Source organism: Engraulis encrasicolus, chromosome 1, assembly GCF_034702125.1.
Source record: "Engraulis encrasicolus isolate BLACKSEA-1 chromosome 1, IST_EnEncr_1.0, whole genome shotgun sequence".
NCBI classification, from domain to species: domain Eukaryota; kingdom Metazoa; phylum Chordata; class Actinopteri; order Clupeiformes; family Engraulidae; genus Engraulis; species Engraulis encrasicolus.
Genome location: NC_085857.1, coordinates 52182118 through 52200042, shown reverse-complemented (window position 1 = coordinate 52200042; position 17925 = coordinate 52182118). Strand labels below are relative to the sequence as shown.

General features: G+C 41.3%; 1 protein-coding gene across 1 annotated transcript in view; it reads left to right on the top strand.

Annotated features, from left to right (window-relative positions):
* The window catches only part of LOC134458191 (GTPase IMAP family member 8-like), a 34597-nt gene extending 18240 nt beyond the window's left edge, over positions 1-16357 (top strand). Inside the window, exons 3-6 of the mRNA XM_063210358.1 lie at positions 6987-7688; positions 12494-13186; positions 15383-16095; positions 16331-16357. Of these exons, the coding sequence (XP_063066428.1) occupies positions 6987-7688; positions 12494-13186; positions 15383-16095; positions 16331-16357 (2135 nt within the window). The remainder of the gene's footprint in view (positions 1-6986; positions 7689-12493; positions 13187-15382; positions 16096-16330) is intronic.
* The last annotated feature ends 1568 nt before the right edge of the window (positions 16358-17925 follow it).

The window sequence follows — 17925 nt, the reverse complement described above, 5'->3', positions numbered from 1 at the left end:
ACGTTTAGTAGTGCACTTTTGCAAAACCCTCTCAATTTGGAACAGCTCACATCAATGTCTGGCTTTAGCGATTCTTGCGAATGGTGATCTTCTCGGCGCACACTTCATGGTTCCCTCTCTCTTGCTCTCTCGGCTTGTTGCTTCCTGACAGTCTCACCCGCCATTTGAAATTAACTCCATTTTATAGGCTGCGCGTGTAGTTCACAGGGGGTAACGCTGTTATCTCACTCCGGAGGAGGCAGAGGCAGTCCGTTACAATATATAAAATAGGCTATAAAATAGGCCTAATGATAAAAAAGCAGCCTGAACTAAAATTAATAATTAATTTAAAAAAATAGAGACGCACGCACTTTCTACATGGTTCGATTTTTGTTTTCATTGCATTGTGGTGGTAGGCACACAAGTTTGATAAAATATAAAAAAATAATAGGCTAATAAAATAGGCAGACTAAACTAAACATCTGCCCAGTTACACGAAAGGTCTGCATGGATTGAACGTAACGTCCTTAGGTCTTCGACGAAAAATCCTCAGGTACTGCACGAAACGCCCCATGCCTTCTACGAATGGTCCAACGTTTTGTTCGAATGGTCCCCTCTCACCAATTCATTCGACGAATCGTCTCGAATTCGGCTGACCAATGCATCACTTTAGAATAGGGACCCTTATTCTGCATCTGTTTTCACACTGTTCAGGGTTTGTTCACACAGTGTGTCGGGAGCTTATACACACTGTATTCTGCCACTTACTACTTACTAATAAATAGAAATATAGGCTTACTGGTCCTTACTAAGGTTATATTAGTAATACATCCCTAATTGGGCATGAACAAGACATTTGTGAATACATGCTTAACAACTGTCTTATTTTGCTTAGTACATGCCTTACAAGTTACTTACACAGGCATTAATATTGTATGTATTAGTGCTAATAGATGTGTCCCCTAAAATAAAGTGTTACCAAGGACAGTTTCCCATGTCTTCTGGGTCTATTTCAAGTGAGCTCAGGTGCTTAGGATAATTTTACACCCCTGTATCATTTTCATGCATTAAGCATTCTTAATATGGTCAATTTTCAATAGCTCTAATTCCTGGAGTGCTAGAGTGAGACTACAGCCAATATATATTTCATGATGTCATGAACCTATACAATGATTTTATTAACAAAAATATGTCTTATATACACTCAATCGTGGGAAAATCAAAGGGAATTCAAAAATGTATGTAATAACTATGGTAATTATTCCCTTTGCATCTTTAATTCTTAGTGACTCAGCCTCTCTGTGATGATCTTATACCTGGACACCTATATTGTCCGTCAGTACAATTCATTTTGAAATGTTCTTCTTTGTTGTTTTATCTTATTTGGATGTTTACTAAATTTCACTGATCCCCGTCCCAACTCTTTTGAGACGTGTTGGATTTATCAAATTAGAAATGAGTACATATGTCCCCCAAAACAATATTTTTTCTCGGTTTTAACACTTAATATGTTGTCTTTTCACTATTCTCCATCTAATGAATAGATTGAATGTTTTGAAAATGATAGCATTTTGATTTTATTCACTGTTTACCAAACGTCCCAACTTCATCGGAGTTGAGGTTTGTACGTACATGGGCACATTTTGGGAACTCGAAGAAAGAAAATATTTTGTTTACCCTTTTGTGCAGAGCCTATGTTAAAAGTATACTGTCACCAAAATGAATGACCATGCCTCAATGTGTTACTTAAGGCTATTGGTAATGACATAGCAATGTTGTTATAATGTGGTTGAGTATTTTCAGCAGAGAGTTGATATAGGCCCATCTGTCAAATATAGGCCCATGAAGTAAGAGGCAACAGTCTTGGCCCCCGTTCTTAATTTGCTGTTACCATTATGGGACGGAAACCAAAAAGGTCGACATCTGCGCCTACACTCTCGATGCGTGTATTGATTGGTGCGTGCGCTCCCCAAAAGTAGTAATCACTGTTACCATTATGATAATGAACCAGTCGTAATGTTTTACTAAATGCTCACTGTAATGTTGTATGAGTGACATACTTAACACCCCCCCTCGCCCACACCGTGTATTTCGTTTTTTTAATGTTCTTATTATTGTTACATGAAATAAATGTAATTATTTTGTATACATACCTGCAAACTTGTCACCTTTCGGCGAAATTCTATTTGTTCTCAAAATAGGTCACTTACGTGAATTGTGTAGATCCGAAGAAGGTTTTTTTTTTTTTTGGGGGGGGGGGGGGGGGGGTGGTAGGCAGACGGAGACAGACTACAGACAGATAGACTGGATACGGTACTCATAGAATCTGCTAGTTCGGGGGAAACATTGACCAATCAGAGCGCTAATTCAGAGGCTAGTTCTACTAGCGGCAAAACTTCGAGGCACCAGTCAGAGTGAACAGCTGATGAAACGGTGGCTGTGAAATACACGTATCCACCTGTCATTATCTTCTACCTTCGGTACCATCGCTTTCCTTTTACAAATGACCGCTGTCCAAATCACTGTTCCAAAGGTAAACGGGATTTGAGCAGGGTTTGGGAATTGTGAATGCTTCATTAGCTACGTCCACTTGTGAAAATAAATAGCCCAACGGCAGCAGGTCTGCGGTCCTAACACGGTTGCTTAGCTTTATTTGATTTGACGACAATATCTTGATGCTAGTTTTGATACTTGACCAAAACGGTATTGGATACTTCAGAGTGAGAAAATGTGTTAGAATGACGTTAGGCAGGGCCCGACTGCGCTATAAAGTGGCAGATTAGCAGAGAACTACCGGTAAATTTGGTTCCCTTATGTCTGATCATTTAACCGGCAATAGTGAGAGCCCTCTCTACACACTCAATGAAACCTTCATAAACGTCAGAGGAATGTCGTGCCCCCGCCCCTCAATAGCTATTATATGAATATTTTTGCAACGTGCAATCATGATTTTAATGTTAGCCACCAAGGACATAATATTATTAGTCTAAATAGCCTATTAACCTAGATGACATCTGTTATCTTATTCTACAATCTAATGCTTCTTCATAGTACAACATAATTTTATTGGGGAAATGCTGAAATTTGACCATCATTCATTCATTAATTTACTAAAATGCCTTGGTACTATTTCATATAGCTAATTTGTATTATACATTACCCTCTTAAGCCAAAAACAGCAAATGCTTTAATTTCATAGTCAATTGCAGTGGGGCTCAAAGTTAAGACAACCTCAAGTGACCATGTGCTCCCTCATTTTGGCTGGTAAATAGGACAACTTAAATTTTGACAGGTGGTGAGTGCAGAGGCGCTTCTTGTCACCTGGCTAGATAGGCAGCTAGATAGGCAGCCGCTTGGGGGCCCCAAACTAGATGGTGAACAGCTAAGACTATACAGTAGGCTACGATTTTCGCTTGGCGTCCCAACTCAACCTAGAATTGCCTCTGGGTGTATGTTGGGCTTGTAAGACATATATTGGCTTGTGATGAGTAAAATTAATTCAGAAGTCTGATTTCTAATAGTGTACACTGTAACAAATAGCTGTTTATTTACGGAAATTCTGCAACAGCATTCTACTGCTTTTCGAAAAAACAGACAACTACTGTGAAAATATTACTTTGAGTCACATATTGAGCATAAACAGTAAGTACTGCACAATAGCAGTATTCGCCGTTGTGGAAAAAACTAGAGATGCACCGGATCCTGATTTTTAGGATCCTGCCGGATACCAGATCCACTGAATAAGATCCTGCCGGATCCGGAACCGGATACCGGATCCTACAAAAGGTTTGAAACATATAGTCTACTCGCACACGTGGGCCCTTTTTATTACGTTGGCGCAAACTATTGTTTAGACTCATTGGCTTATTGCCACACTGCCTTCAATAGCCGCTTCCAAAGGGATTTCACTCCATGCAGTGATTGGGGTTGTGAAAGACTGAAAAGCCTAGGCTAAACATGCACCAGACCCTGATTTTTAGGTAACATGCCGGATACCGGATCCACTGCTTAAGATCCTGCCGGACCCGGACCCTGTGAAAAACTCTATTATCCTGACGGATCCGGATCCGGAACCGGAACCGGAACCGGATCCGGTGCATCTCTAGAAAATAACAAGTTATTTTAGGCAGCACCCATTCATCCTCCACTTGTCCGTGATCACCATCAAACTTCAATACCACCTGAAGAACTGAAGTCATTCTGACTGGTTAAAGATTATCTGATACTGTCAAGCATGATGAAACAATTTCTAAGGAAACTGCAATACTTAAAAAGTGCTTGATGCAGCAAAGTGTGAGTAGCACATGCATTTTGATAGTGATGAAAGTGTGAATGGCTGAAACATTTTAAGAACTTGTAACACTCTTGCAACAAGCAGCCCCATCTAAACCAATCTGCTAATCAGTGCCTGGCCTCACCTGAGTAGGGCTGTTATGCCATTATTCAATTACGGGCGTCACCTGCCAAGGGCCTGATGACTCTGGTCACATGGTACTCTTGCACCTGTATATAAATCTGGACTATCAACACTTCAGTTGCTTGCCTGCCTGCTGGCTGGCCTGCATGGCACAGCATAGCACTTGTTTGCCTACAAGCTTGCCTACAAGCTTGCTTACATGCTTGCACACTTTCCTCTTTGTGAAAGCTTGCTGTATGTGGCATCATTTGTGGCATTGTGGCATATAATGTGCCTGCTGCAAATTTGGCATTGCTTTGAGAGCTAGCTTGTAGTGCTGCTTGTTTGCTGTGCTACTTGGTGCAAAATATTTTTTTAAAGGCTGACCAATGCTATATTCATCATTGGCTCATCAAGAGATACAGTAAAAAGCCCACCTTGCACACTATCATTGTAACATAGCACTGCGTACTCTGACATTTTGTTCATGCCCACACTTTCAAAGGACCACTGCAAACCATTTTTTCAATACAGCATTGCACCATAGTATCATGCTCAAGGCACTCCAGTCATGGTGAACGATGGGAGGGTGGGGTGGTAACATGGCCAGGGTACCACAGTTATGGAGAATGATGGGTGGGGTGGGAAGTTGCCATGGCCATATTCATGAATACAACTATGACCCAGTATTTGCCTGTCATCACACAGTACAATTCAACTTTTTAACTGAAATGTACTGTTATTTTTCTGTAGAGTACTGTTATTTAACAGTTCAATTGCTGCTGAAAAAATGTTATATACTGTGATACATTAAACAGCAATGAGCTGTATTTGATTTTTGGTGTGAAATAACAGTAGAATTACAGGTAAATATAATTGCCAGTAACTGCCGTTATTTTGCAGGGAACATTTCTTAGAGTGTAGGCCTAGTAAATAAAATATTGTCTTTTTCCCTGTTCTTTTTTTTTTGGGGGGGGGGGGTGGCGCCGCGATGCCGCGATTAGCCTGAGTTTGCAGGTATGTGTATAACTGTTGCGAGTGCTGGGGTTGAGGGCCATGGAGTTGTGATGCCTACATGCACTTGGGTCAGTGACGTCTCAGCAGTAACACACCTCAGGGTGGCGCAACGACAGCAAGTGCCTGAATGGATTTTTTGTATTATTTGTTTGTTTTTAGTGGACTATCCAAGATGCATACTCATAGTTTATCAACCAACAATTATAATGTATGTATAATAATAATAATAATAGAGATGCACAGGATCCAAGATCCGGTTCCGGATCCGGCAGGATAATAGGGTTTTTCACAGGATCCGGATCCGGCAGGATCTTAAGCAGTGGATCCGGTATCTGGTAGTTACCTAAAAATCAGCATCTGGTGCATTTCTAGCCTAGGTTTTTCAGTCAGTCTTTCACAATTGCCAATTGCTGCATGGAGTGAAAGCCCTTTGGAAGCGGCCAGTGCAGACAGTGTGGCAGTAAGCCAATGAGTCTAAAAAATAGTTTGAGCCAACGTAATAAAAAGGGCCCAAGTGTGCGAGTAGGCTATGTGTTTCAACCCTTTCGTAGGATCCGGTATCCGGTTCCGGATCCGGCAGGATCTTAAGCAGTGGATCCGGTATCCGGTAGGATCCTAAAAATCAGGATCCGGTGTATCTCTAAATAATAATACATAATAATATCATTCTAGCTGTTGCCCAACAGTAATATCAGCTGTCTGTCAGCCTGGCGTCAACACAGCACAACTGATGGCCACACACCTTTCAATAAGCTTATTTTTTGTCTATTTTCAAGTAAGAATGCCCAGTCAGTCGTGTCAATCTTAATTGAACATTAACGTCCTCCAATAACTCACTAGAATTGTAGAACTGGAATTTTGAGCCCTAAAACCTAGTTTTAAACACTTGCCAATACAAGCATTTTATAGTCATTTTCTTGATCTGATATTGATTCACAGCCAGTTACTTGGAAAGGTCAAACCTGTGTTGGAGGGAATCAGTGGCAGGTTTTTTTCACTTTTCACTTTTTGTACCAGGTATGTTTGACCAAGTGACCCATTATCAGATCGAGAAAGTCTTGATTGTATTGCTTGTATCAGTTGAGATTGACTTGAATGACTGGGTATTTTTACTTGAAAATAGACAGAGAAATAAACTTGCTGAAACGTGTGGCCCTCAGTTTTGCTGTGTTGACGTCACTGTTTGGAATTTTTTTTTACATTTTTAAAATGTTTTTATTTATTTTTATATTTTCATTTTTTTTGTTAAGCACATAATTATACATGTGTTCATGCACACTTTTGATGCCCTCCCTGACAATGTACTATGTTCTGTAAATAGCCACAAAATTAAGATAATTAATTAAATGAGAATGTGAGTCCAAACTTTTGGCCTGTACTGTACATCGTTCCCCTTAGACTAGAGCTATGTTGTTCAAAACATACTCATTATGGTGAAGGGCATGTGTTTTTGACGCCTGGACGCTTTAAATAAATGTGTTTGTTTTACAGGTGCATTTATAATATTTTATTAAAATGATTCTAGTAAAGGATTTTGAGATAGTCTTAAAGATTGTTTTAAAATTATGAACATTTTACGTACTCTCTCTAAAAGCAGGTGGTGGTCCTCTTCCAGAATTGAGGATTGTGCTATTGGGGAACAAAACAGCTGACAAGACGTCAGCAGGAAACATCATCCTGGGCAGAGCAGCATTTGACCCAAATCTGAGAACGCTGCAGTGTGTGAAGAGACAAGGAGAAGTAGCAGGCAGACAGGTCACTGTGGTGGACACCCCAGGATGGACAGACCATGATCTTTATCATCAAAATGACTCGTCCAACTTCATTAAACAAGAAATTGTGCTCAGTGTGATGCTGTGTCCTCCTGGACCTCATGCGGTTCTTTTGGTCATACATGAAGACATGAAATTCAAAGGAGAAGAAAGAGAAGCCACATTAAACCACCTACATCTTTTGGGAAATCACGCTTTGAAACACTCTCTTGTCCTCTTTATACGTGAGACTCCTACAGAGGAGGAGATTTTAGTGGGTGATGGCAATATTGAGAGCCTGGTAGAGAGATGTGACAAAAGGTACCATGTCCTTGACATTAAGAACAAGGATGACCTACAAGTCCAAGTGCTGTTGGAGAAGATTGAGGAAATTGTTTTGGAAAACAACGGCCATCACTATGAGGTGGAATCAAAAACAATACTGGAAAATGAAAAGAAGCGAATGTCAGCAAATAAGAGGGCAGAGCAGAGAAAAGGACAAAAACAGAAAAACAGAACGTGGTCCAGGTCATGGTCAATGAAAGGTAAGAAACAAACTAAAAAAATCAAATAAGAATGCATCATAACTGTCAAATGAATATAGGCCTACAACTGTGGTTAGCCAGTTCGTATATGTACAGGTATGAGTGTCAAATTAGGTTGAGATTCAAGGATTAAATTCCACACACTAAAAAATTTGAAGGATTTCAGAGTAATTTACTGTGAAATCTCACAGCTATTTACTCTGATGTTCTGGTACACTATTTTACTGTGATGGTCACACGGCACACAGCAAATTACTCTGAAATCATTGTAGCACTTGCCATTCCTCACCTAACTTGCACATCACAGTATTTTATTGTGATCTTCAAAGATTACCAGCATGCCAAAGTGATGAACTAGGAGACATCACAGTAAACTACTGTGTGGGTGGAGTATCTATTGAATTATCAGTGCATCGGGGCACAACTTCAGTTATACACAGTTTGGCTTCTTCATTACAATCACACATTTCATTGACATTTTCAGCAAACTATTTAATTTTCAGTCTTGTGGTATGCATGCATAGCCATCCTTAGTAGAGATGCACAGGATCCAAGATCCGGTTCCGGATCCGGCAGGATAATAGGGTTTTTCACAGGATCCGGATCCGGCAGGATCTTAAGCAGTGGATCTGGTATCTGGCAGTTACCTAAAAATCAGCATCTGGTGCATTTCTAGCCTAGGTTTTTCAGTCAGTCTTTCACAATTGCCAATTGCTGCATGGAGTGTAAGCCCTTTGGAAGCGGCCAGTGCAGATAGTGTGGCAGTAAGCCAATGAGTCTAAAAAATAGTTTGAGCCAACGTAATAAAAAGGGCCCAAGTGTGCGAGTAGGCTATGTGTTTCAACCCTTTCGTAGGATCCGGTATCCGGTTCCGGATCTGGCAGGATCTTAAGCAGTGGATCCGGTATCCGGCAGGATCCTAAAAATCCGGATCCGGTGCATCTCTAATCCTTAGTAGTCTACTTTTTCCCACTCTCTGTCAAGCAATGGGAGAATGAGCTTATATATATTGGGAGATATACGTGACCATCTTCATGACGGTGGGAATATGGTCATTTTTCTTGTGTACCACTTTAAATAGTAAAACCCCTACAATAAACGCAGAATATAACAAGGAGTAATATTTTGAAACGAACTTAAGATATTCCTTCGAGATCAGTGGTTCCCAACCTATGGGTCGGGACCCAACCTATGGGTCCCCAAAGAGGGTCGCGAAGCCTTCTTGATTTTAAGGGGTTTAATTTTAAATGCCATATAAAGCCCATGTTGAATAAATGACAAAGCATTTATTTTTATTTAACTATATGCATAGAGGCAACAAAATATAAGTGCTACATTAAGCATTCATTTTATATTTGACTAAAGACGAATAGAGGAATAAAATAACTAAAATGAGTTTTCTAAGGAAACCGAGGGTATCTTGTGACTCCCTCTTGTGCGGGCGCTCGCGATGTTGGGTCACCAAAGCTTACAATGGTAAAAAAAACATGGGTCCCTGAAGAAAAAGGTTGGGAACCACTGTTCTAGATAAATGACTCTCCATAAGTGCATTGCATGATGGGACACGATCTGAAGACAGCCAGTATGTCCTAAGCCCCTCCCTCATTTGATGACTAAATAGTTTGCTGTAAATGTCCATGAAGTGTCTGAAGGCTCAAGATGGGCTATGTGGCAGCCTTGGCCTTATGGTTAGGGAGGTGGACTCAGGTTCAGAGAGTTGCAGGTTCAAATCCCCCCTAACCCTTCATTGCCCTAGGGACCATTATTAATGTTGTGTATCTGTATATCACTTTGGGTGAAGGCGTCAGCCTTCAACCCAACTGACATGCCTTCCCATTGAACTTTCGCCCACTTCAAGTGTGTAACAATATCTTACTGTGGGCTCAGTAGAAAATAATGTGAACTCACAATGAGTTACTGGCTATTGCATTCATTTCACAGTAACATACTGTGACATCCTGCCACAATTTGTTACCGTGACATCCAAAGAGTCTTTTCGTCATATCACAGTTAACAACTGTGCTGTTCGAACAGGTGTTTCCTGGCTCTAGGCCATGATTGATTGAGTGCACTATGTGGCAGCCTTGGCCTAATGGTTAGGGAGGTGGACTTAAGATCAGAGAGTTGCAGGTTCAAGTCCCTCCTAACCCTAAAGTGCCCTAGGGACCGTAACCAATGTTGCATATCTGTATGTCACTTTGGGTAGTGACATCATGTTTCCAGGCCATGATTGTAATCACAAATTGTCAGGCCTTATTAGAAGAAGGTCTATGTTAGGAAATGTTGCTAGCTATACGCATACACTTTTTAAGTTGCCTGCTAATGCATTTGTCTTGGACGTGCACGCCCAAACTCCAGCATCCAATTTTAAATCAGAATATTGCCACCTAGTAAACAAAATTAGGCCATCTTGTGAAGTGCCATTGCACAATTGAAAGTCAAATATGCTGCATGACATGATTGGCATTGCCTACCATCAACCAGAGCCATACAGAGAACAGAGTCAGGCGATCTCCGCTGTGTGCTAGGGCCGAATTTCTCATTAGGAAAATTAGCTGTTTTAGCTTATCAGTACTGCTCAGCGTTGCGAATGTTAGTGCCTAGTAGTGGGCGTAGCACACAGCAAATGCAATGCGATGCAATGCAGGGAATATGACAAGACTTGCTGTTCGTAGTAATAACTTCAGATAAACATCACAGGTGGTAAAACTGTTGTGATTATCAGACAGTTGATAGTTTACATATTTGTGGTGATTACCCCGCAGTATAGTTCGTTAGTCCTTATTTTTGGCTGTTAATGTGGTGGTTCTATGTTGAGTCTATGGGAAGACAGCCGCTTTAGGCACAACCTTATCTCGTTGAAAGGCGGGGCTGCAATTTAATTCCTGGTCCTTCAATCGCGTAACTCTGTTCTCTGTATGGCTCTGCCATCAACCAGGAACAATGGTAGTTCCCAATCAATCTGTCAATTAGTACCTGACCTCACTTGAGTGCAATGGACTGTCACAACATGGTTGAATTACTGCCTGCAGCTGCCAAAGCTAATCCCTCTGGTCACATAGTTCACTTTCAAGTCAAGTCAAGTCAAGTAGGTTTTATTGTCAATTTCTTTACATGCACTGGTCATACAAAGAATTTGAAATTACATTTCTTGCTTTCCCATACAGATATAGACTAAATCTAGGTAAGGACATAGACAGTATAGACATAGACAGTACTTATACATGGACTTAAGACAGTATGGACATAGACAGTGCTCATACAGACATTTAAAGTGCAAGACTGTATAAACTCAGACTGTCACAATAATTGAGTTGCTTGCCTAAATGGCACAGCACAGTGCTGGTTAGCTGGCTCTCTGTCCGGATTGTTGGTTAGTGAGCTAACTGACCGACCAACTGACTGTTTGTTGGCCGGCTGTTTGGCTGGCTAACTGACAACTGACTCTTTTGGTTGACTGGCTGACTGGTTTGTTATCTGGCTAGCTATACTACTGACTTGTTTGTTGGTTAGTTGGCTGACTAACTGAGTGTTAGTTGGTTAGCAGGCTCTTTGGCTGGCTAGCTGACTGTTTGTTGGCCGGCTGTTTGGCTGGCTAACTGACAACTGACTCTTTTGGCTGACTGGCTGACTGGTTTGTTATCTGGCTAGCTATAGTACTGACTTGTTTGTTGGTTAGTTGGCTGACTAACTGAGTGTTAGTTGGTTAGCAGGCTCTTTGGCTGGCTAGCTGACAACTGACTCTTTTGGTAGGCTGGCGGACTAGTTTGTTGGCTGGCTAGCTATTTGATTGCTTGTGGGTATTATGGTAGCAGGTATCCTGTTTGCTATGTTGATAACTTGATTAGGGAATTTCAGCTTTGTTTAATTATGCTCCCCCAGAATATTCTATGCACACTGGTATATGTACTATCATGTAGGAAACTGCAAATAATTAATGGTAGCAGGTATCCTGTTTGCTATGTTGATAACTTGATTATGAAATTTCAGCTTTGTTTAATTATGCTCCCCAGAATTTTCTATGCACACTGGTAAATGTACTATCATGAAGGAAACTGCAAATAATTAATGGTCGCAATACTGCACACAGTGCAAATGCTTGTGTCTCTCTGTAGTTGTGGATAATTCTGAGTATCACCTCAAGAGAGCAGTATGATGAAGTGGTTCCATGCCACAGTTGTCTCGGTTGTCGTGGGGAATGAGAGGTGCCACAATAACATGGTAGCTACCTCTGTTGTGGTGATGAAAGGAGGGGTGAGATCATGGTAGTGTGGGTAGGGTGACAGTTTTTTACCGTGCAGATTAATGTTAAAGGATTGCACAGCACGGTTTTCAGGTTGGAGGGGTGCAGTGGTATGGGGGCCATGGTTTGGTATGGTGCCCAGGCTTCAATACGGCTTGGTTTTTATGCTGTTGATAAGGTTACGTTTCAGTTTCAAGTTTTTGCTTTCAGTTTCAAATTTAGTATTTGAAGGCAGTATAAAATTAACATAAAAATTTAACAATCTGACAAAATTAGTTTGACTCAATGTACTGATAGGCTTATGGAAAATTCAGACAATTATATTGATTGATTGATTCCATCTTAAAGACTTCCCCTTGGTTTTTAGTATTTTCAGCTTTGGTTTTTAGATTGTATCCATAACCATTTGGTCCACCCAGCACAGCTAGGAAATCCCAGTTTACTATTGAAATCACACATAGACACTGTAATGAAGGCTACTGTTACATGTGTGACCCTCTGATATTGACGCATATTTCCTTATTCCTTAAATCTAATAACTCTTCATGCTTTACCTGAATAGGTTTCAAATTCCACTCCGAAGTTAGGGCTGTGCTGTTGGGATGTAAAGGTTCTGGGAAGAGTTCATCTGGAAACACCATCCTGGGCAAAGAGGAGTTTCAACCTGGACAGAGATCTGCTGTCTGTGTGAAGAGACAGGGAGAGGTAGCAGGGACGAAGGTCACTCTGGTAGAGGCTCCTGGATGGTACAGCTATAAAGCATCCAGGTCCAGCTCTGAGATGATCAGAAAGGAAATTGTTCTCTCCCAAAGCCTATGTGATGAAAGTCCACACTGCATTCTTATTGTGATACGTGCCGGAGCTGCTTTTACTAGCAGGCAAGAGATGTCAATGCATCAGCATGTGAGTCTTCTTGGAGAGGGAGTCTGGAGTCACACAATTGTCCTCTTCACCCATGGAGACTGGCTGGTAGACACAAGCATCGAACAACACATTGAATGTGAGACACACCTGAAATCTCTCATTGAAAGGTGCAGTAATCGATATCATGTCCTCAACAATTACAGTAAGGACCAAGTTCAAGTCAGTGAGCTGTTGAAGAAAATAGTTGAAATTACAGCTGGAAACTCTAGTGAGAACTGGCAAATGGACAAGAAAAAAATACAGGAAGTGTCAGACTGGAAGAGACAAATGGAAGACAGAGCAGAGAAGCGACTGCAAAAAGTCAAAAGCCGATATCAAGGGCTTTCATCTGGTAGGTGAAAAATAAGCATTAGTGAATAACTTTCTATCTTAAAAAAAAACACTAATCCAGACAAGTAAAATAACAGTGATCATATGGTGGAAAAAGATATTGAAAATCACATCAGAGGTTGATGGTATGGTAATGTACTGTAAATGCAAGTGTATATAACACTTTCACCACACCGTTTTTTGGCATTGGGGCCTTAATTGTGATGTGTAGTGAGGTGAACAACATACCTGTGGAACTTCTGTCTGATTAGAAGATTTCTGTGAGATATTAGGTTGTGCGATTTCCCCCAAATGCCATACAACGGGAGTCCAAAAAGCGTTGACTTTAAATCCGTCGCAGACACATATTCAGTGTTTCTTAATATATCCATTGTGATACAATTCCGTAGCAGTGCCATTTCAAAGTTTAAATCTCCCAGGATGTGTGTAAAAAAGTGTAAAACAGAGACGCAGAAGTGATATCATCTCTGTGCGCGCCCATTCATTGACAGCCAGGGTTTAGCTTAGCTCTGTCTACTACAGCCCTATACAGCAGTCAGCTGTTCATAACAAGATGTCAAGATGAAGCTCTCACTTTTCAATACGGCTACAATTCTACAATGGTTTGAATATGTCCATGTTCTGGATGCTGAAACAAAATTACAAGCTTTACGAACGTGAGATTTCACCAGCTTTCTACCATTTATCATTTTGATGTCATGAAACCTTGGCATGCTGCGCTTGAAAGGATAACAATAGGACTCGTATGAGTGAGATGAGTGAGTCATCTCTATGGGGAATCACTCATTGGCTGACGACCTAGACGAAAAATTTAGTAAAATCACCCCATCGAGCCACCCTTTGCCACGGCACATCCAACCGACGAGCTGCTCTCTCTTAGGGCTTTCAGGCCGACCAGGATGGAGCCGTTGCCGGTGCCCACACCAGTTACGTTCAGCACTTAAGTGCTTATCTGCGAACCGCCCATGTTCATATCGGGTAACCCGGATGAACCAACGCCAACGCTGTCGTCACAGTTCGCGAAGAAAAACCTAGTATTTTGTGGTTCGCATTACTAACCAACTTTCCGGATTGTGAACGCTAAAATATGTGGTGTGAACACGATGGCCGGTTCGCGATCAGGTGCAGGATCGGGCACTGGCACGGTTTTCAGTCGGCTTGGCCTGAATGCGATATCTGAGATCTCAAAGTAGCCGAGGACGCGGGGCGAGGCGGAAGAGGGAGTAGATGAAGCGACAGAACTGCCGTCGGTGTCTTCCTCCTTTTCCACCATAGACTCCTCCTCAGGCTCGGTGCCCTCGCAGTAGGACACCATTAGCATGCGCTTCAGGGCAGCTAGGCAACCTTCCAAGGGGGCAGAGTCCAAGCGCTGACACCTCTTACACATAGTCCCAATGAGACCGTCCCAATGAAACCTGAGGTACACAATGCAGAGAAGGTGGGGGTCCCTCGACGAGATGGGGAATCCGCAGCCTGCGATGCAGTCACGGTGTTCCTCCTCTCCTTGAGGCATAACCATTAGCTAAGTGGCAGTTAGCATGCTAGTCAAGCTAGTTGGGGGGTTAGCCTCTTGTGACTCATGTGACAAACTCCTTTGACGAAATGTCACAAAGGGTCGGCGAAGAAGTCTCCAAAGTGTCCAAAAAGTACTCGTAAGGCCCTTTTGTCCACTTTTCCGCTGCGGCAGAAGCCCTTCGTCGTACTGACAGCCCAGCGAAGTCGCACCTTCCCAGCACACTTCTATGCAGGACAGTTGAACTCAGCAGTTCGAGCATTACACAGCCGTAGTAAGGGTAAGAATGACGTTCGCGCCGTCGACTTTCAGGAGTGATTTTACTAAATTCTTTGTCTGGGTCGTCAGCCAATGAGTGACTCCCCATAGAGATGACAAACGTTTCATATGAATAAGAACCCCTACACCAAATTATGAAGTAAGTACAGTAAAAATAAGTTAGTAAAAATAGGCTATAAATAGAACAGCAATTCGGCTGTCTATCTAGCCTACTATGAAGTGGTACATTGCATGTACTTCATGTCATTTGAACAAAGTTTCAGAGGTATGCTGTTCACCTCACTACACATCACAATTAAGGCCCCAATGGCAAAAATAAATGTTGTGGTCCTATAAGTGTTGATTTATTGATACACTATTTTGTAATATGCAAGTAATATTTAAAAGTGCATTGTGCCTGAACAGGACTGAAACAGCTGCCATCAATGGGGATGGTACTCCTGGGAACAAAGTTCCATGGAAGGACTTCAGCAGGAAATACCATTCTGGGTGAACACAAGTTTGACATGATAAGAACAGCTGAGTGCATGAGGAGGCAGGGTGATGTAGCAGGCAGACAGGTCACTGTAGTTGATGTTCCAGGATGGTGGCGTAATATTAACTTCAATGAATCGGCTGAGATTATCAAACAGGAGATTGAATTCAGTGTGACTCTGTGTCCTCCAGGACCACACGCTGTCCTGCTGGTTCTTTGTGTGGACCTGTGTTTTACTGAGGAAGACAGAAAGATTGCTGAAGAACACATGGAGGTTCTAGGTGACAAAGTGTGGAACCACGCCATGATGCTGTTCACCAATGGAGACTGGCTGGGAGACACACCTGTTGAGCAGTACATAGAGAGTGAAGGTGAACACCTGCAGTGGCTTGTTGAGAGATGTGGGAACAGATATCACATTTTTGACAATGAACACTGGGGTGATGGAACACAGGTTACAGAGCTGCTGAAGAAGATTGAAGTGATGGTAGCAGAAAATGGAGGGTGTACCTTTGAGGTTGATGAGAAATGGGCCCGAGATATGGAGGAGAAGAGGAATCATGCCTGCAAGAGAGTGGAAGACTTCATGGTTAAAGTTAACAAACAGGATCAGATGTTCAAGATGTTCATAGGCAAGTCAATGGTTAATTCCTCTTTTAGGTTAACACTAAATGTTTTCAAATGTTCTATGAAAAGCTTTAATCGTTCTTTATCTTTGCGTATTTTGTGTAAAATCTAAGAATATGATACATAAATTGTTTGATCAGGGAAATACACACATGAAAATGTTGGCTTGTGTAAATCACTTATTACTACGAGAATAATACTTTTGTAAAGGATTTGAACATTTTAATCATTGTAAATGGTTTGTCTCACAGGAGATGCACAGCCTCTCTCAGAGATAATGTTGATGGTGGTGTCAGAGGGAAAGGGACAGACCATCGGAGAAAAGTATGTAGGAATATCTCTTGAGTTTGAAAAGAAACAAACAACCAACATGTTCGGAAGAACAATCACTACAATTTACCTCACGATGTTGGCAAGCAACGACACCCTTAAGAATGTTAGAGCCATGTTCATCTCCTACCTGCCACTCTTGCGTCCTGGACCACATGCCTTTGTGGTGCGAGTATCTACGGAAGTGAAATTCACAAGGAGAAGACTGAATCAGTATCTAAGATTGTCTGAGATTCTTGGCGATTCAGTTTGGGATCACACTATAGTGTGTTTTCAGAATTATGGAGGCTTGTTGGCAGGAAGGCGCATTGAGGAGTACATTGAAAGCGAAGGACATGCCATCAAGTGGCTTGTTGACAAATGTCAGAACAGATATGTTAATTTCTCTGGTGAAGACAGCTGGCGTGATCTTCTAAAAACAGTTGAACAGTTGGTGGCTCGTAATGAAGGACATCATTTTCAATATGACCCAACAAATTACACAGAAGAACCAGTTTGGAGGACGGACATACCAACATGGCAGACAGAAGAAAATGAGCTGGACCAGAGCATTTACAGTCGACCACTGAGTAAGTGAACATGAAGGATATTTTTTAGAAGATAACTATGTATCTTCCTTAAATTTAAATCAGCTTCATAATTATATATATTTCAATTGCACTCTGTTCTAGTGGAAAGTTCAGGTCGTGGCACACAGGAGCCTTATGAAGCTCAGTCCGTTGCATGGAGCTCACAGGAATCCTTAGACAGTCTAAGTTCTGGAATCGCCTCAATGACTTCTGTTACAGTGGGAGTGCCTGGAGCAAGAAGCGATGTCAGAGGTGAGGTGTCATCTCTTACTTACAGAAATATCAAAGAGTGAAACCCCACAATACAGTAATATACAGATAATGCAAACACTATATAGACAATATAGCCAGAGCACACCAATATACAGTACAAAGTGTGTGGAGAATTCAGTGTTAATTTTGTCGACTAGACTAAGACTAAATATATTAGTCAACTAGTCAACCTTTTGAGAGTTTAATCGACTAAATTCTGACTAACAAAAATGTTCTGTGAAAGACTAAAACGAGACTTAAATGTTGAGGACTTTTAGTCGACTAAATAATGACTAAACAAAAATGATTTGTGAAAGACTAAAAGCGACTAAGACTAAGAACTAACTTTTAGTCGACTAAATTCTGACTAACAAAAATGATTTGTGAAAGAATAAAAACGACTATGACGTAGACTTTTTTGGGGGCTCAGACATAAATTGGTACAACCACAACTAAAACCTATAAATTAATTGTTAATTGGTAATCAACCTTTATAGGGACACTATGGGATTAAAAAAAAGATAAATTACAGCTGAATCCATCCAACGATACTTATTTGAGTCATTAGTAAATGAATGCTCTGGACCACTTTCGCACCCCACTGTCCTGAATGTAACTTTTAGCAGACTGACCCTAACGAATATTGGGAGAGAAGCTTCTCAAACAAAACAAAAATCCCTTTACGAATACGTAGC